The sequence below is a fragment of the Priapulus caudatus genome, unplaced genomic scaffold (genome assembly GCF_000485595.1).
Source record: "Priapulus caudatus unplaced genomic scaffold, Priapulus_caudatus-5.0.1 Scaffold125, whole genome shotgun sequence".
Classification (NCBI taxonomy): domain Eukaryota; kingdom Metazoa; phylum Priapulida; class Priapulimorpha; order Priapulimorphida; family Priapulidae; genus Priapulus; species Priapulus caudatus.
The window spans coordinates 385183-402475 of NW_014577186.1; the positions used below are offsets into that span (position 1 = coordinate 385183).

The 17293-nt window shown below is 39.9% G+C and overlaps 1 protein-coding gene across 1 annotated transcript in view; it reads right to left on the reverse strand.

The window, feature by feature from the left end:
• LOC106805719 (trichohyalin-like) overlaps window positions 1-17063 on the reverse strand; it is a 48773-nt gene extending 31710 nt beyond the window's left edge. Inside the window, exons 1-16 of the mRNA XM_014807422.1 lie at window positions 16978-17063; window positions 11991-12150; window positions 11518-11600; window positions 11191-11281; window positions 10605-10679; window positions 10098-10183; window positions 9135-9275; window positions 8595-8722; window positions 7930-8041; window positions 4839-4967; window positions 4251-4346; window positions 3677-3856; window positions 1791-2630; window positions 1327-1410; window positions 766-855; window positions 240-368 (exon numbers count right to left, since the gene is read on the reverse strand). Of these exons, the coding sequence (XP_014662908.1) occupies window positions 240-368; window positions 766-855; window positions 1327-1410; window positions 1791-2630; window positions 3677-3856; window positions 4251-4346; window positions 4839-4967; window positions 7930-8041; window positions 8595-8722; window positions 9135-9275; window positions 10098-10183; window positions 10605-10679; window positions 11191-11281; window positions 11518-11600; window positions 11991-12108 (2382 nt within the window). The 5' untranslated portion in view covers window positions 12109-12150; window positions 16978-17063. The remainder of the gene's footprint in view (window positions 1-239; window positions 369-765; window positions 856-1326; window positions 1411-1790; window positions 2631-3676; window positions 3857-4250; window positions 4347-4838; window positions 4968-7929; window positions 8042-8594; window positions 8723-9134; window positions 9276-10097; window positions 10184-10604; window positions 10680-11190; window positions 11282-11517; window positions 11601-11990; window positions 12151-16977) is intronic.
• Between the last annotated feature and the right edge of the window lie 230 nt (window positions 17064-17293).

Here is a 17293-nt window from a genome sequence, read left to right on the forward strand (position 1 = left end):
CTAGGCACTAGGCACTTGAACACTAGGTTGACTGTAAAGGGGAAAGTAGTTAGGGTATATCATACATACCTATTCTATATTAGTTCCGAAATAATTTCCTGTATTTTCCTAATAAGCGCGGCGGTGACGTCACTGTACCGTGTACAGTCGATTGCCAAAACAATCAGTGTCAAACCTTTCACTGTACACATCATTTTGACTGATCGCTTGCAAAAGGATTCGTGGATTGTTGTACTCACCTCTGCAACGAGTGCGGTTGCCATCTGGTCTCCCTCGAGGGCGCTATTCTCTGCACGTTGCTCCAGAGTGCCGACTCGCTCCTTGAGGTGCGCGACGGCATCTTCATTCTCTTCCAGTTGCCTTCGTAACTGAAACCGACGACAGCAGAGAAATGCGATCGCACGCATAACACTCGTATAAACAGACCCTACAGCAGTTGTACAGCGTCACGTGTAATCGCACCTAGAATTTATGTACCTCCAAGCACCCATACCAGCGAGACGTTATTTCTAGTCTTTGCAACATGGGCGTATGGTCACATTCATCTTTTCACACCATGAGAGGAATTAGGCATGGGCATTGAGCAGAGTTGCAAAGATTTGACAAAATTAGTGCAATTCAACAGTTTGATGCAAATCAGTTACTAAAGGAAATTACTTATTGTTGATGATAAATTTGTATTCTTGAGTGACTGACCCAAGGAATTGAATTAAGATAAACTCGTCAATACAATAACACTAGCATAGGTAAGAGCATGTCACTCACCTTCTGCTCTGTCTCAGCTGCATCAACCTTCTCCGCTCGAAGTTTCTCCTGCCAGGTCACAAGTTCTGCTGTTTTATCATTAACTTCAGACTGGAAACAGAATGTGTACAGCACACATACAAGATAAACAAGGTTGCATGCCTACAATGCCTCCATCAGTCTCGCCTGTCGAGACTTAGTGAGAACCTTACAATAGCATTGTGAAATAAGATCATGTGCAGAGTTCTACAGAGTTCCATTTTTAATAAATTTTGCACACTGGCAATTTTTAAAGGGCAAGGTAGAAAGCTGTGAATGTCACACGTAATATCAAAAAACTGGTTTTTAGTTAATCAAGAACACAATCGTGCCATGGAGTGACAGCGATGAATATAAAAGAATTGCTTCGTAACATTTACACTACTCACATAAAGCACATAAGGTGTCATGTAATATACCTTCACAGAGATTGGTCGTCATTGTACTTTGAGTGTGTGTGTGTGTGTGGATTATTGAGAAGAAAAGGATGGGGTTTAGACAAGTGACATTCTATGACTCTGCTGCATGTCAATCCATCCCTACCTGCAGAAAGCTTGTATGCTGTTCAAGGCCAGCCATCTTCATGTTTAGTTGCTCAAACTCCTGTTTTGATGCTTCGTGTTTGGTCTATGAATAAGTAAATGATGCAATGTAAGCATGCAGGACAGATATACACATTATCAACATTACCCACAATGCCATGTTATGCTTTCAGGGAAAACCTTCTGAAAAACAAAACGGTTTTTAACCACATTATTGCACTTGATTAAAACCAATTGAGAAAGCTGCATGATTTGATGTATAATTAAAAGTTACTATCCTCACTGGATGCTGCAATGTTAATAATGACAATACTCACATAAATCTCTCATAAACACATAGTTACAATGCAAAAGCACCAGATCACTACACAAGGGTGAAATTATGCTTGCTACGCTATGCATGCAGCAAAATAGATAATTTCTACCACACACACACACACACACACACACGACAAAATGCCCTACCAAAAATGATGCAGTTTCACTCTGAAGGTCTCGCGACGCTTGCTCGAGTTCGCGTTCCTTCGCCTCGACCTGGCAGCGGGCCGCCTCCAGCTGTGCCTGCAGTGCTGCCACCTCACTCTCCCTCGCCTTCGCCGCCGCTTCCAGCTGCTTCTCGATCGTGGCGATGCCTTCCTCGTGCGATCGCACGCTGGCTTCAGCTTCCTCTCGGCGATCTCCCTCCTCCCGCAGCGATTCTCGCGCGACCTCTACTTCCTGCTCGAGACCCGCAATGCGCTCGTTTAAACTGCGCCCTCTAGTGTCCAACTCCGATCGCGCCGCGTCCAACTCCCGCTCGAGACCCACGACGCGCTCATCCAGGCAGTGCCCCCTGGTGTCCGCCTCAGAGCGGGCCGCCTCCAATTGCTCGTGCAGATTTTTGACGTCGCGCTCCCTCTCCTCCAGGTGGCGCTGCGTGTCGGCAAGCCGCGCGCCCGCCGCCTCTGCCGCCGCCACCAGCTCGTCGCCCGCGACCCGCGAGGTGGTCTCGGCGAGACGCAGCTCCTCCTCGAGACGAGTCACCCGCGCCTCGCTCGCCGCCACCGACGACCGCGATTCCTCGGCCGTCGAGAGAAGGTCGGCGACCTCTTGCCGAAGGGTCGTCGCGTCGCCGGCAGCTTCCGAGGCGCGAGACGTCGAGGCGTCTAGCCGCTGCTGCAACTCGGCAATCTGCGCAGCCTCCCGTTCGCTGCCCGTGATGGCTTCGTCTAGTCGCCGCCGCAGCTCTTGCATCTCGGCGTGAAGACTGGCGATGTTCGTGCCTCGTTCCGAAAGATCGGCATCCTTGACTTCAGCAGCCTGCACCTAGGTGGAAATAGACTCTCGTCAGAGTTGAGTCTCTACATTAGAACGTCATACTATTTTTTTCCGATTGGGTGAATTTCCATTTGTTATTACTGAATACTCCCCTACAGCGAGTTGCTTCCAAAAAGCCCAGAGACAATGTGAAAATTGCTGTGTAGTGCATAGAACATCTAACAAGGAGAATGGGTCAGGAAAAATAACAATGGGTGACACAGCTGGATGCACAGCGGTGGAAAACGGTACATAACATATAATTTCATTTAATTATTACTTAATTATAATTAATAATTAAAAAATATTGGTCGGCTAAAATTGCAAATACAAAATGGAATTAACAAGAATACTGGTCATTTTCATTAACAAAGTTAATGCTGAAGGTGTGGTCAAGCTCACCAAAGGGATTCACAAATGAAAAAAATGGCAACATCACTTTCCGGTTTAATCTATAAACTAAAATCCTAACACTTAACCCAGGAGAATGAATTGATAACACCTGCCAACAATTAACACGCTAGGTCACTGGAAGCCCTAATATGCACACAGCCTCTTCTCCTGTATAACATAAGATGCTGACTTGACTTTTAACTCGAAATAAGCAAATTATTGCAGCAAGTGATTGAAACAACGTTCCAAATAACAATATGTCAATGGAATAAGAATATATCCATGACAGCCAATTATTCAGCCACAATTCGTAGAAAATTCAGGCAAGCGATCAGTTCCTCTGCTTGCCTGGTATCAGTTTTGGGGGTGCGATCGAGAGCATTCACTCACCTCAAAATGAAAGACCTGTTTTTTTTTACATACATATCGCATTTATAGCTAGATATAGGCGCAGACATGTCTAGTTCACACTACCCATTAATTTACACATAAATTGCCAGGTGAAGCCAAGTACTTTATGCTCCTGTATATAACACAACCACTACTTAGTCATTAACTATTTACCGAGCATCTGCTTCATAGTGTCGGGTTTCACATGAAAATCCTCATTAAATATTCGTTGTTCAATCTGCGTAAATTAATTGCAAAAAATCAGACTCTACCAGCATGTCGCACTCGTTGGTTTTGCTGTCGATCGTCTGCTGTAGATGCAGCAGCTGTGACCTGAGCTCTGTCGACTCTGCATCCGCACTGTCACCTCTCTGCTGCAACTCTTGCACAGAATGCTTAGCTGCGACCAACTCATCGTTGTCCTCCGCTATCTTTGAGTTTAAATGTGCAACCTACATGGGAAGTAAGAGTAAAATCCCACCAATAACCAACATATTACAATGGACACAGATAACAATGTACAGTTCTCTGCACAGGAAGAGATTCATGCAATGTTACTGTTTCTGACAAATTTGGCTCTATTAACAACCGACACCAGTGTCAAATCAGCCAGTCAAGTCCAGCTAGTAAACACACTTTAACAGAAATTCTGGTACAAGCTTGACAAGAAATCCTCTGTATGTGAAATGGTGAACAGAGAAAACTCATATCACAGACAAATAAATGGACTATACTGTTATAACAAACTTGGTTTGCTAGCCTTTACCTATAACTAATTACACAGAGCCTAGTGCCAACCTGATTGCCCACTGACTGTAACGTACAACGATCTTAATCGAACTTTACCTGATTTTCTAGAGAATTGATCTTTTCACTCCAGAGAGACTTAATCTCAGTCAGCTGCTGTCTTGTCTCCTGCAGCTTTGTCTCCAGGTTTTCCCGCTACAATTAATAGAGGCTGAAGATGATTTGAGATTCAGATTCCCATCTAATCAGGACTCAGGAGTCTATCAATAGATATTTGATAGACTCCTGATCTAATTCTACCTTTCATTCTACCTGAAGTGAGTTTTTAAAACAACTGTACCGTCAATTTACCATGTAGGTAAGCAAGAGACTATCTCTACAAAGCTTGATTGAATAATTTCATCGGATCTCCATAGTTCACATAAAAATGTGTTTATCTCAGTTAGATCCTAATACATAATAAGTTATAATTACTTACAACAACAAAATTTTCGTCCATCTCTCCGATAGACTTCCTCCGATATAATACAGCTAGTGTTTTAAATAGCTTTAGCAAAACTAAATAAATCTAATTAATGGATTCTACAGAGTTTGCGGCAGCTGCATTAAATAAGGAAAAATCTTATTGCAAAACTCGTTTCCATTCGTCCCCTATAAAACTGCAGCCTTACGATATGTAATATAGACCTCAGATATAAGAGCTTCCACTTTCTGGTCTCCTTGAAGTGAACAGCTCTCCTCTCGTTTCTCCAAAATAGACACTCTTTCCTGCAGAATAGATATTGTATCTTCCTTCTCCTCATCAGCCGACTTGATCTGTGGAAAAGTAAGAAAACAATAATTTTAGCAATATAATATAATTTATAATAATATATATAATTTTAATATTTTTAATGCGTCTCGGCATATTCTTATTCCATATCTAGAATTAGATTATCAGTATGAGATGACACTGTAAATGTATGCTCAAAATAACATGCAAGCAGTTTTAATACAGTGCAATACTTTATTCTATAATGTGCCTAATAACTTGCCACAATGTTGTTTTTTTGTAAACCAAATAGAACATTATATAAAAGAGAAATATTTCACATTTATATCCATACATAATTGGTTACACATATCATAGTTCTCATTTAACGTCAACAAAGTAAGAACAACTGTCTTCTATTATGTTATACATATATATATATATATATATATATACAGTATTGGCATAGTATTATTCAAATAAATTACCTACATAGCAGGAATGCATTTCTACCTATTCATGCATGCTAGATTATTCAACAAATTTCTTTTCAGTCATTTCGATTCTGAATTCCGATGCGTATATTGCCAAAATTGCCAAAAATATTACTGCAAAGCAACAACGCTCATTGCTGAAATAACCAAAAGTGGTAATGAGTTCAAATTCGCAAAACGTCTTTCCAGACACATATGCAAGAATAAGAACATGAAGCAAAGCTTTATTAGATACCAGCCCAAAAAAATAAAACAAAAATAAGGAACCTCGAACCCACAAGTCGACATTGTTAACACGGCTGAAACTTCCAACACTCCACCCACGTCTAAATCGTGAATTCGTCCAATTTTGTACAGTTGCGCATAGAGAAAATTATGAATGACAGCAGATGATAGGTCACGCGCAACGTGGCATGTTCTTCAATTCTAAAATCTTGAAACTTGCATGTCAAATGCACCTTTCCAGCAAACGTGGTGGTAATCTTAGAAAGTAGGCATAAAGTCACTGCGTTATCCCCGTGAATGGGAATGGGTATTCCACACAATAGATACGTGCACGCATGCATCCACGTACACATACGACTTGCACGTTAGATAAAATAAGCTAGAGTGGATTCACAACCCAGCAAGGATCAAGAGGAAATACACAATTGAACACCCCCCCCCCCAATTCAATGCAGCAACCCTCAGCTGATGCTATAGCACACAGGAAAAAATATTGCAATCAATGTCGTAAATCGAACACATGGACATTAAATTCACGTCAGCCATGCTTAAAGCACTTATTTTTTGCAGTAGCCTGAAGCACTTTTTTTGGGTGGCTCGATAAATAGTATAATTCCATCCTTTCCTGTTCATTTCATATATAATATAAAGATAAAGCAACATGATGTGCAAGTTCATAAATGAACTACCTCAAAATAAATAATAGCTTTTAAAATCAGCTTAGCCAAAATGATTTCGTACGGTCATCAGGCTGCAACAAACAATAATGCCAACGTCAATATTCACCACCACTGAACAACCGAGACATTAGAAAACGGCTAGAGCACTTTTCTAGTAGAACAACACAAAAGATTCGCGGAAGAAGCAGTGGACGTGCCCAGTTGCGCAAGCAAACTCATGTATCTCTCCATGCGTTAACGTACCCTCTGCCTGTAGGTGCTGGTGGCATGTTCCAGCGCATCGTACCTGTCCTGTAGCTCACTCAGCAACGTATCAAGGCCCGCTTTCTTTGCAGCACAAATTCAGAAATACCGTGTTTTTAGCGTTTCTACGCGATTCCGCGTTGGATTTCTCCATCTTATTTCATACGCCTATGCTTATCCATGCAGGGCCATGCGACTGTAGTTGCTGCTAGTATCAACATGGTAGGTAATAAATGATAATATTTATATATTATCAAGAGTTGGGTGATGTTTACTAACCATTGATTTATATTATAATAAAAATATCTATAAGATTTATATGTAATGAATCGATCGAAGTGTAGAGATAAGTATTTTAATGATGCGGATGTAGCACAGCAAGTTATGGCACGTATTTTCTTGATGCAAGTCGAGTGTACACAACCTTTACTGCATATTTGTGGCTACATAGTGCACAACCAAACATAGGGATATTGAAACTGTTAATACCCACCACTCTTTAGTATACCTTTACCTAGTACGGCTACTAGTCGTAAGGATAATAAAATGCCCCCTCTTCAGAGTAATTACTCCAGGTTCATAACAGTAGTTGCTCATTGTTCATAAATGGTTAAACTCCTCTGCCTATTACTAATTATGTGTGTCTATGACACGTGCCATTCTCTTCAGCCATTAATAGATAACCTATTCTTTTCCAACCAATTTGTCAGAATTGCCTAGCATGACGTTTACGATTATATTCATGAAAGAACCCCAAGTCAACTTTCTCTGTTGAAATTTATGTATGGTAAATTATTACTGGCGATGCCCATTACCTCATGAGGTCACTGGTCTAGAAAGTGGACAGCTGTGCCCAACACATGAACTGATACATAATTTTACTTCCATTACTTTTCATGTAAGTGATAATCACCATACAGGACTATCTCTTCAATTCATCACATGGGTAAGCACAACAGCTGGTATCCCCACATAATGTATGCATATATAATGCATAATGTATCCCAATAGAAAAATGCACTTTGGAATACCAGAGCATAACATGCTACCTTCGACCTTATGATGACAAGAATGCAGTATCAGTACAACAAAACACATACAAAATGCTTTAAAAACTTATGCAATATAAACCTCACCACTAACCTTTTGAGAAGCAGACTTATAAGTATTGCCATTATCCTACCCAGGGATTTTCACACACCTTTAACTTGTGTCAAGTCTGACATGGCTTCAAACCAGAAGCTAATTTGCAACATCCCATAAATCATCCGACATGCCTAATTGCCTAACCGACATACCTTAATTTCCAGCCTTTTTTACTTTTAACAATCCTTAGTTTTGCAAACGTGCACGCATGTATGTGTGTGAAAAACTCAATTGTTTACCTCATCCAGGGTCTTCGTGAGTTCTTTTACTTTAGCTTGCATGCAGTCACGTTCCTCTGTCACAAGTTCCACATATGATAACTGCTGCTCATTCTGATCCCTCAGCTCCTTCCTAAAATGTTAAACCAACTGGTAAGCAGAAACTTAAGGTTACATGCAATAACGAGACATTTCATTAATCGAAAATTCAGAGAAAGTAAGAAAAGTAAGAGAGAGTAAATTTACTCACAAGTAGAGAAAATTTATCATATTTACATAACTATACAGCAGAGGCAGGTGGGAGCATCTAACATACACAGCAGGAGCTAGTCGGCGCATCTTAACTACACAGAAAGTACAAAATCTCATTGAAACATCCTGAAAAAGAACCTAAATTATGCGGTAAGCATTGAGAACAGCAAGGGAAATAAATAATGGCATTAGTAAAGTAAAGTAAAGTAAAGTAAAGCAATCTTTATTTTCATCGGTACATGACATACAGCCTTTACAGGGTAACATGAGCTCTTGAAATAGCTCTTAAACCCATATCAAGCAAATGTAAGATAACAAGTGTATGATAACAGAATATATGGTAGTATGACATAACTTCGAATTTTTGTTCGTTATATATCACATTTCAGACAGATGAAATGATTTAAACTGATGAAATGATAATAGTAATGCACCTCTCCTCCATTACGCTCGCCAGTTGTGCCTGCACCTTCTCCACATGGGCCTGCAGGCGTGTCACTTCACTGTTCTTCTGATCCAATTCTGCATTGCAATTGCTTATCTTCTCCTCCGCATTGAGGAACTGTAAAAGTAAAACAATAGCAGGGGAATATCTTTAATCAATTGCACATTTCAACTGTGTCCTCTTTGCCAAACACTGAATTTGATGACAATTGAGTCAGAGAGGGATTCTCATATGGGATTTTACTATGTCACTATAATGACAATACAATAATGTGAAGTTTGCAGTAGAAAAATTGCAAAGAAATCCAATGGAGAAAAGTATTGCATGCTCAATTGAAAAGGACATATACACCAATATCACTGTTCAACAGCTATATTTGAGGTCGTATTTGACCCATTTAACAACATGAAAAAGATGACATTGATATTGCTTGAATGCACACAGTCAACCTGCTTTGTTGCAGAATAATTTGCAAATAATGTCATGCAAGTCCATACACATACTTGCTCAACCTAGCATAGCTTCTCACCATGTGTTTTACTTTGGCTATCTCTTGCACTTGTAGACCTTCCATGTTGTCAATTTCTTCCTGCTGTTTGTATACTGCCTCTTTGATCTGCTCTATATTGCCTAGCTTTGCCTCTAGCTCAACTATATGGGTCTTCATGTCCTGGAAGGCAGGAATGTAACCAGTTTAGTTTTGTGAGTATATTTAGCAGTTGCTCAATAGCAGATATTATTCCCTTGCAATTGAATGCTTGGAGGGGATATATGAATAGGCCTGTATATCAGTCGTTGCATGTAACTGCAATGTTTATCAATTCTTAGTATCATTAAAGGGACAGTAGCCTCTAGGATTTTACTGCATACAACTGTACTTACTGTATAACAAATCGTCTATACCCACACGTATTTGTTACCAGATACCTAATTTAATTGTTATAATTAATTACACATCAACTTGAACGGCGCCATGACACCCGCGACCGTGCTGCCACCCCGAAAAAGTTGCGTATTTGACAATTTATTTTGCACGTTACAGACCGAGGGCTAATCACAAAAGTGCAATTATATTTATACCTAAATGCTACTTAACCAAACGATATTCATTTTAGGGCAAATTTATCCATATTATAACTGAAACTATATGTCGTTTATAAGATATTACAATCCTTTTGCTTTTAAATGAATAAATAAGAAACACCCTCGGTCTGTAGCCCTTGGCTGGAAAGTGGTTTTGCGCAACTTATCAGATCGTGCGCTTTAAGTGGCGCCACCGTCGTTGTAATCAAACTGTAGTCGTTAGTTTTAAAACATTTAAAAAAAATATTTATAATGGTGATTGAACCATGAAACTTTTTATGTAGCATAATTATAACCTAAATTAGCTGAAAATAACCCTATAACCTAGAGTAAACTCTCCCTTTAATTTCAACATTAGGTGACATTAATTAGATTCACTAGTGATGTATCTCATACATGCGACACTTACTTCTTCTTTCTTCTTAAAGCCATCTGCCTGTTTTGTATTCAATGTATGGTAGGTTTCATTCAACTCCTGGATCCGTTTGGCAGCAGCTGAAACAAGATAGGTAGATGTTCCTTAACCAGTGCTATTGTCCAAGAAAACTAATATATGATCAGCTTCAGTTTGTTGAAATAACCCTAGTCATTAAAACTGATTGAAGTATTCATAATTCTATTGCTGTAAACAATAATTCTGCTGTTAATTAGAATTGTATATATTATTATTATATATATATAGTATAGTAACTTAATCTAAGGGCTGATTTCTAACAATTACATAGGTAAATTTTCTGTGTACCTTTATCCACACGATCATTACAGTAACATACAGGTAATTAGTGGCTTAATGCAAAATAACCACCTTGTTATTCAAAAGATTATATTTAAGTCACAGTTTTGAATGTATTAAATGGGCTAAGGTAAACGTGAAATCTTCTAAAAGATGGCAATATCTGTGGCCTATACAACTTACAGTCCTGTTGCCTTTCAAGATTGTGCTCTAGTTTCTCTTTCAATTTAGTCTGTTCTCTCATTAATGAATGATACTCTGCAAAAATTTAAGAACTATAAAATTACTGAAAAGATAGATGAGAGCAAGAGCAGGGCTATGAGGGTAAGGGAGTCACTATAGGGTGCAGAGAAGAGTGTCGAGGCAGAGGAAACAAAGGGATGGGGAGAAATGAACTGACCTTCCTTCATATGGACTGAACAACGTGCAGCTACCACCTGTACATCACAAGTTAATAGTCCACCAGAATATGGTACACTAATGTTGATAGCATGCGAAAAACATGAAAATTGCAGCTGGAGATTGCTTGACGAATACAAAATACAGTTGGCACTCGTCTTACTAAAGTGGCACCTGCTCTGTATAATGTCTATAAATCACAATTTTTCAGTGGGGGAGTATTTTGTATATATGGCTACAAAGAACAGGTGGCGATTCTATAGAGGGAACAGCTATCAAAAGATTGACTTAATTTTACAAGTCTGGTTCATGGAACACAATGTGCGATGGCACGACAATCACTCGCACGGATGCGTCTCTGATGATTTACCTGAAACTTGGTGCTCCAGCTTTCTCACTTGTTCATTTCTCTTGTTGAGTAGAAGTTTTAGTTGTTCTACATTTGTTCTAGTTGAATCAGTCTGCAATAATTTTTGCACATAGTGAAAATTTGCATATAGTTAGTTTTATTGTGTTAATATTTGATATAGTATTATGAGAATTAGTCTAACATGCTGTTTAGAGGTGATCAATGCTCTCTCCTATACTCAACTGGCTTGACACGGGCACAGTTACTATACAGACATAATTACCGGAGAACATTGCATGGCAGCTCATATTCATATCAGATTTCTCACCTCTTGCTACGAGTACTTACAGAAACTTCTGATGCAGACATGGATGGAGCCGGGCTCTGTGGCGGAGTCTGACCAAGAGGTCCAGGCAACTTACCGGACGAGTCTATACACACAGAAGACTGCCAGTTACAAAACGTGCACGTTTAATTCAATACGTGTCAGTGGTGACAAAACAGAAAGCTGCTTGCATGACATGCTGCTGGATAATCATATTAGGCTATGGTTATACACCACAGATGGTTGCACTATGCCTGGCAAACCAATAATACCCAGAAAAGTTACGATCGCAATGATACAATTCCACAATGTTTCAAATAATTAAAATACATGACATGTTCCACAGTCTTGCTACATTAGAAGTACCATAAAACGACTTGATATTTTCAGAGACTGTAAAGTATAACTTGCACATCCGCAGATTGTTAACACCTACATTATATATGTGATTATGACTCGGTACAAGTGAGCATTAGATAAGTCATATATTTGCTACCTAGACGACTTCTGCTGGGGGCTGCTACAGGACTTGGAAGCACTGAATTATCTCCATCGCCCCCATCTGATTGAAGATGTTCATCTTCAACTATCTTCTTCTTTAACTTGGCAAACATTGTTTGGCTTTAGAACTTGTATTGAATATGCATTAGATTGTCCTGCAAACCAGAGTTGATTTCTCGATGTAAACACATTATTAGAAACAGCAAAAAGAATTAGGACCATGCACCAATGATTGCTCACTCAACAATAGCTCCCCATACTGATAGCAAAATAAAACAAAGGCTCAACACATTACATGTTCAACACATTCCACAGGACATGTGCTCACAAAACGTGCTTACAACACTTACTAATAGCACCACTCATTTCGTAATCTTGATTTATGAATACATGCACACATACACATTACAATTTACATGAAAAATTCATCAAGATCATCTTGCTTACCAACTCACTCTAGAGTCAAGTACAACCTGTTGCTGGTAGAGCTATTTTAGTTGGTAAAACTAATATGCTTGCACACCATGTGTGTTATAACCAATCTCCCTCTCAGTATCACAAAAATATCCTAGGATGTCTTAAAAATCTGGGTCAATATATGTGGCACACTTGTATTGCCGCCAAAATTATTATCGCAAAACAGTCAAGAGTGCTGATTGACTAGTGCATGTCATTATTGCGCATGTACTGTAGCAGTGCACTGTGAATGGTGTGCATGTGAGTGGAGCTGTCGATTACAGGACCATCTAGAGCACGCTAAAAATGTCTCGGTGTGTTTCAGCCATAGAAATATATATATCAGGAGTAGATAATAGGGAAGGAGTGTGACTTCAATAAACAAGGGAAATTCGTCATTTACTAGCCTTATAATACCTACGATTTACTACGCGTAACTCATCCAACTTGAGCTCAAATCGTACACAGTACATTCGCCTAGCATCGTGCGAAATCGTTTCCTCGTATACACCCGCAATCCGGAGATATAGACTAAAACGTACGACACGATTTTCCATTCTGCTGCCAGCAAACTCGATGCGTTTTGCGCCAAAATTTAAACAAAAGGCAGCTACTAACCACAGCTTGCTCTTTCGGTGAGGCGGTGTGGCTCGCAGGGAGATTGCGGTGGACGTGCGTGCATGGGGGGCATACCAGCTGTATGCCGGTATGTAGCTGTATGCCGAGTCAAAGGTTATCTCGCCAAGTGTTGCGTCGATGTCCAATCTCCCTGCGAGCCACACCGCCTCGCCGAGAGAGCAAGCTGTGGTTAGTAGCTGCCTTTTGTTTAAATTTCGGCGCAAAACGCATCGAGTTTGCTGGCAGCAGAATGGAAAATCGTGTTGTACGTTTTAGTCTATATCTCCGGATTGCGGGTGTATACGAGGAAACGATTTCGCACGATGCTAGGCGAATGTACTGTGTACAATTTGAGCTCAAGTTGGATGAGTTACGCGTAGTAAATCGTAGGTATTATACGACTAGTAAATGACGAATTTCCCTTGTTTATTGAAGTCACTCTCCTTCCCTATTATCTACTTCTGATATATATATATATAGATATAATATATATATATAGTAACTGATTATTTATTTCGATGGCTTTATGAGTTTGACATACTAATAATACGTTTGTGTTATGAAATTATTGGAAAACATAAATTATTATACAGTGTTATAATAGTAAAATAACGATTTCCGAAAACTCACAGTTGTTTTATGACAAATGCGAATAGAAATTATGTAGGTACCTATACTATTATTTATGCAGTCACTATCATAATATCAGGGTTCTCCAAAAGCACTTACAACTTATAGCCTTGCGGCCCGCCAGGCTATCGTCGAGCCCCGCCACTCTAAATATCATAGCCGCCATGCTAAATATCATAGCCCCCGGACCCCCCTAGCACGCAAACCGCCTTCGGCGATTTGCAACTAGGACCGTAAAAGCAGCACCCGCCATACTACAATGAGAAAGCTTGGAGAACCCTGAATATACTCTAAAATTCTATGGTATAGTGTTCCTTTATAAATTTACAAATAAACAATAATAAACAAAACATTATTAATTTGTACATGATATGACGATTTTATCATAGCATGCAATTTACAAATTACAGTATCTCTCTTTCTGTCTGTGTATTGTGATACAATACATATCCTATCGTGACCTACGTATCGAGATATGTATCGTATCCTGACCCACAGGCACTTGGGACAGAGTCAGTAAAAAACTGAAAATATTGGTCTGTATAAGTGTATATCAACTTGCTTTCACAAAACTAATGCAGAACTAGTCGCTACCGCACTCGCCGCTGCGAGTGTGCTGTGTCACCATTATATTATATTAAATCATATATTATATATATATATATATATATATATATAATTATATATTATTATAATGATATATATATAGAACTTAGAAGACTTCTGATATATAGAAGACTTCTATATATACATCATTATAATGGCAACACATCACACTCGCAGAGGCGAGTGCGGGAGCGGCTAGTTCTGCATTAGTTTTTGTGAAAGCATTTTTATATACAGTGACACAATGTTCAGTGGAAGTGTAATTGACGGGTAGTATTTGTGAATGTGTGTTCATATTATTTTCGGTTTTTACTGACTGTCCTAAGTGCATGTGTCCTGAATTACCCTATCATTACACCTCTAATGCTTATAAATATAATCACAGGCACTTATCACAGGCAAATTATCAGCAATAATTGGCGAAAAAGATTAGAGAATTTCAGGAACATTAAGCAAGACTGTTTATTTACCATCATTTTTTAATTGAAACGTTCCAAGTGCCTGTGCCGTGAGGCTGCGTTTATAATACTAGCCAGTGCCGATTTCATGCCTGAGAAACTCAGTCGCCTTTTTACAAAAAATATAACGATCGTTTTTTAGTTTTGCCCATATATTATTATCAAATGAAATTGCTTTTACGAGTTGCAGCTGTGTTACTCGGGACCTCGGGTTACTGACTGTGTTGCTAGTAGTAGTAGTGCTCATAGGGTCTATGTCCACCCAGGGTACTGCCGGAACGAACCCTGGGTACGGTCCGGTATACCGGAACGTACCCTGGTAACTATTTGATATGGTTAGGGTTAGGGTTAGGGATTAGGGTTCTGTAGTACCAGACTTGTACTACAGAAGTATACCCTAACCCTAACCCTAAACATACCTCATATAAATATATAAACGTAATACTAAACAACCTAAAACTACCTCAGGTACATATCTGTAGTATCTGATACGACAACGACCCCATTTGCAGTAGTACTAGTACTAGTAATACTAGCTCTAGAACTATAGCCCTCCACTCCGCCGCAGGGATATAGAACATACTATGGCAATTTTCAGGTAGTAAGCAAAGACAACTTTTTACGGTTAATAACTTTTTCGGTACGCCAAATAAAGCACATTCTCTGTCACACAAATGTCTTAAGTTACTGCAAACACTAAAATTAAACTCCAAACTAATGGTTAAATGTTGTACTTGCTATATTACTCGTCGACGAATATTATTTACAAACTTGTCACCGCCATTTTTCGTTGCGCGGCGCTAGCGTGGTTCCGGCGCCAGTGAGCGGGCACAATGTATTTCCAAGTGGAGGGGTGGGCAGGTTGCACGCGTTTGCAGGCTGTTGCGGCAGACAGAGGACCGATGGCAAAAACCCGCGTATCGATGGAGAAACAGGAGAATACGCACGTATCAATGACAACAGAAACAGAAATAGAAAACGGCGGTGTTGATATAACCGCGTGCAACCTGCCCACCCCTCCACTTGGAAATACATTGTGCCCGCTCACTGGCGCCGCGCAACAAAAAATGGCGGTACAAGTTTGTAAATAATATTCGTCGACGAGTAATATAGCAAGTACAACATTTAACCGTTAGTTTGCAGTTTAGTTTTAGTGTTTGCAGTAACTTAAGACATTTGTGCAACAGAGAATGTGCTTTATTTGGCGTACCGAAGAAGTTATTAACCGTAAAAAGTTGTCTTTGCTTACTACCTTGAAATTGCCATAGTATGTTCTATAGCCCTGCGGCGGAGCGGAAGGCTATAGTTCTAGAGCTATAGTAGTACTAGTACTAGTAGTAGTAGTACTACTACTAGTAGTAGTAGTACTAGTAGTAGTACTAGTACTAGTAGTAGTAGTACTACTACTAGTAGTAGCAGGAGTAAGATAATATAGGATATCCTAACACAGGATCCTATATTATCTTACTCCTGGTAGTAGTAGTAGTAGTACTACTACTACTACTACTACTAGTACTAGTACTAGTAGTAGTAGTGCTCATAGGGTCTATGTCCCCCAGGGTACTGCCGGAACGTACCCTGGGTACGGTCCGGTATACCGGAACGTACCCTGGTAACTATTTGATATGGTTAGGGTTAGGGAGTAGGCGTAGGCGACTCCCTAGACTCGTTAGTGGAGTAGGCGAGGTACTGTCCGGCATATTAGATAGTACCAGGGTACGTTCCGGTATACCGGACCGTACCCAGGGTAAGTTCCGGCAGTAACCCGGGGGACATAGACCCTCTCAGCAGTAGTAGTAGGCCTAGTAGTGCTGAAAGGGTCTATGTCCCCCCGGGTACTGCCGGAACGTACCCTGGGTACGGTCCGGTATACCGGAACGTACTCTGGTACTATCTAATATGCCGAACCGTACCTCGTCTACTCCACTAACGAGTCTAGGGAGTCGCCTACGCCTACTCCCTAACCCTAACCCTAACCATATCAAATAGTGACCAGGGTACGTTCCGGTATACCGGACCGTACCCAGGGTACGTCCCCTGGCGGACATAGACCCTATGAGTATGAGCCCTAGTATTAGGATAGCAGTAGTACTAGTAGTAGTTACGCAATGTGGCGACTGGCGAAAGATTTCAATACAATAATCGCCTTAATTAATGTTTCCTCTTTCTAAAATGACAAAAGGTTCTACTCATATGGATGGAGAAGTTTCTCACCGAATACGTCGCATGAATTCGGAAGTTATTCACATTATATGAAAAATCCACCCGTGTCCAAGCGTTCACCACTATGTTTGACTGCACTAGCGCCACCTCTCGGACAGGTATAACATGATTTAATTATATAAAATTATTTTTTTATTTTTTATGTTTTTTATGTAAATTATACTTTGTTGATAGCCCATTTTAATTTTTTTAATTTGTGACAAAATATTTCGTATTTCGACCATACAGTACACATAAGCATGCATGCAATGCTACAGTCTTCACGTGTGCACGTACACGTGCGTGCGTGCGTCCGTGCGTGCGTGTG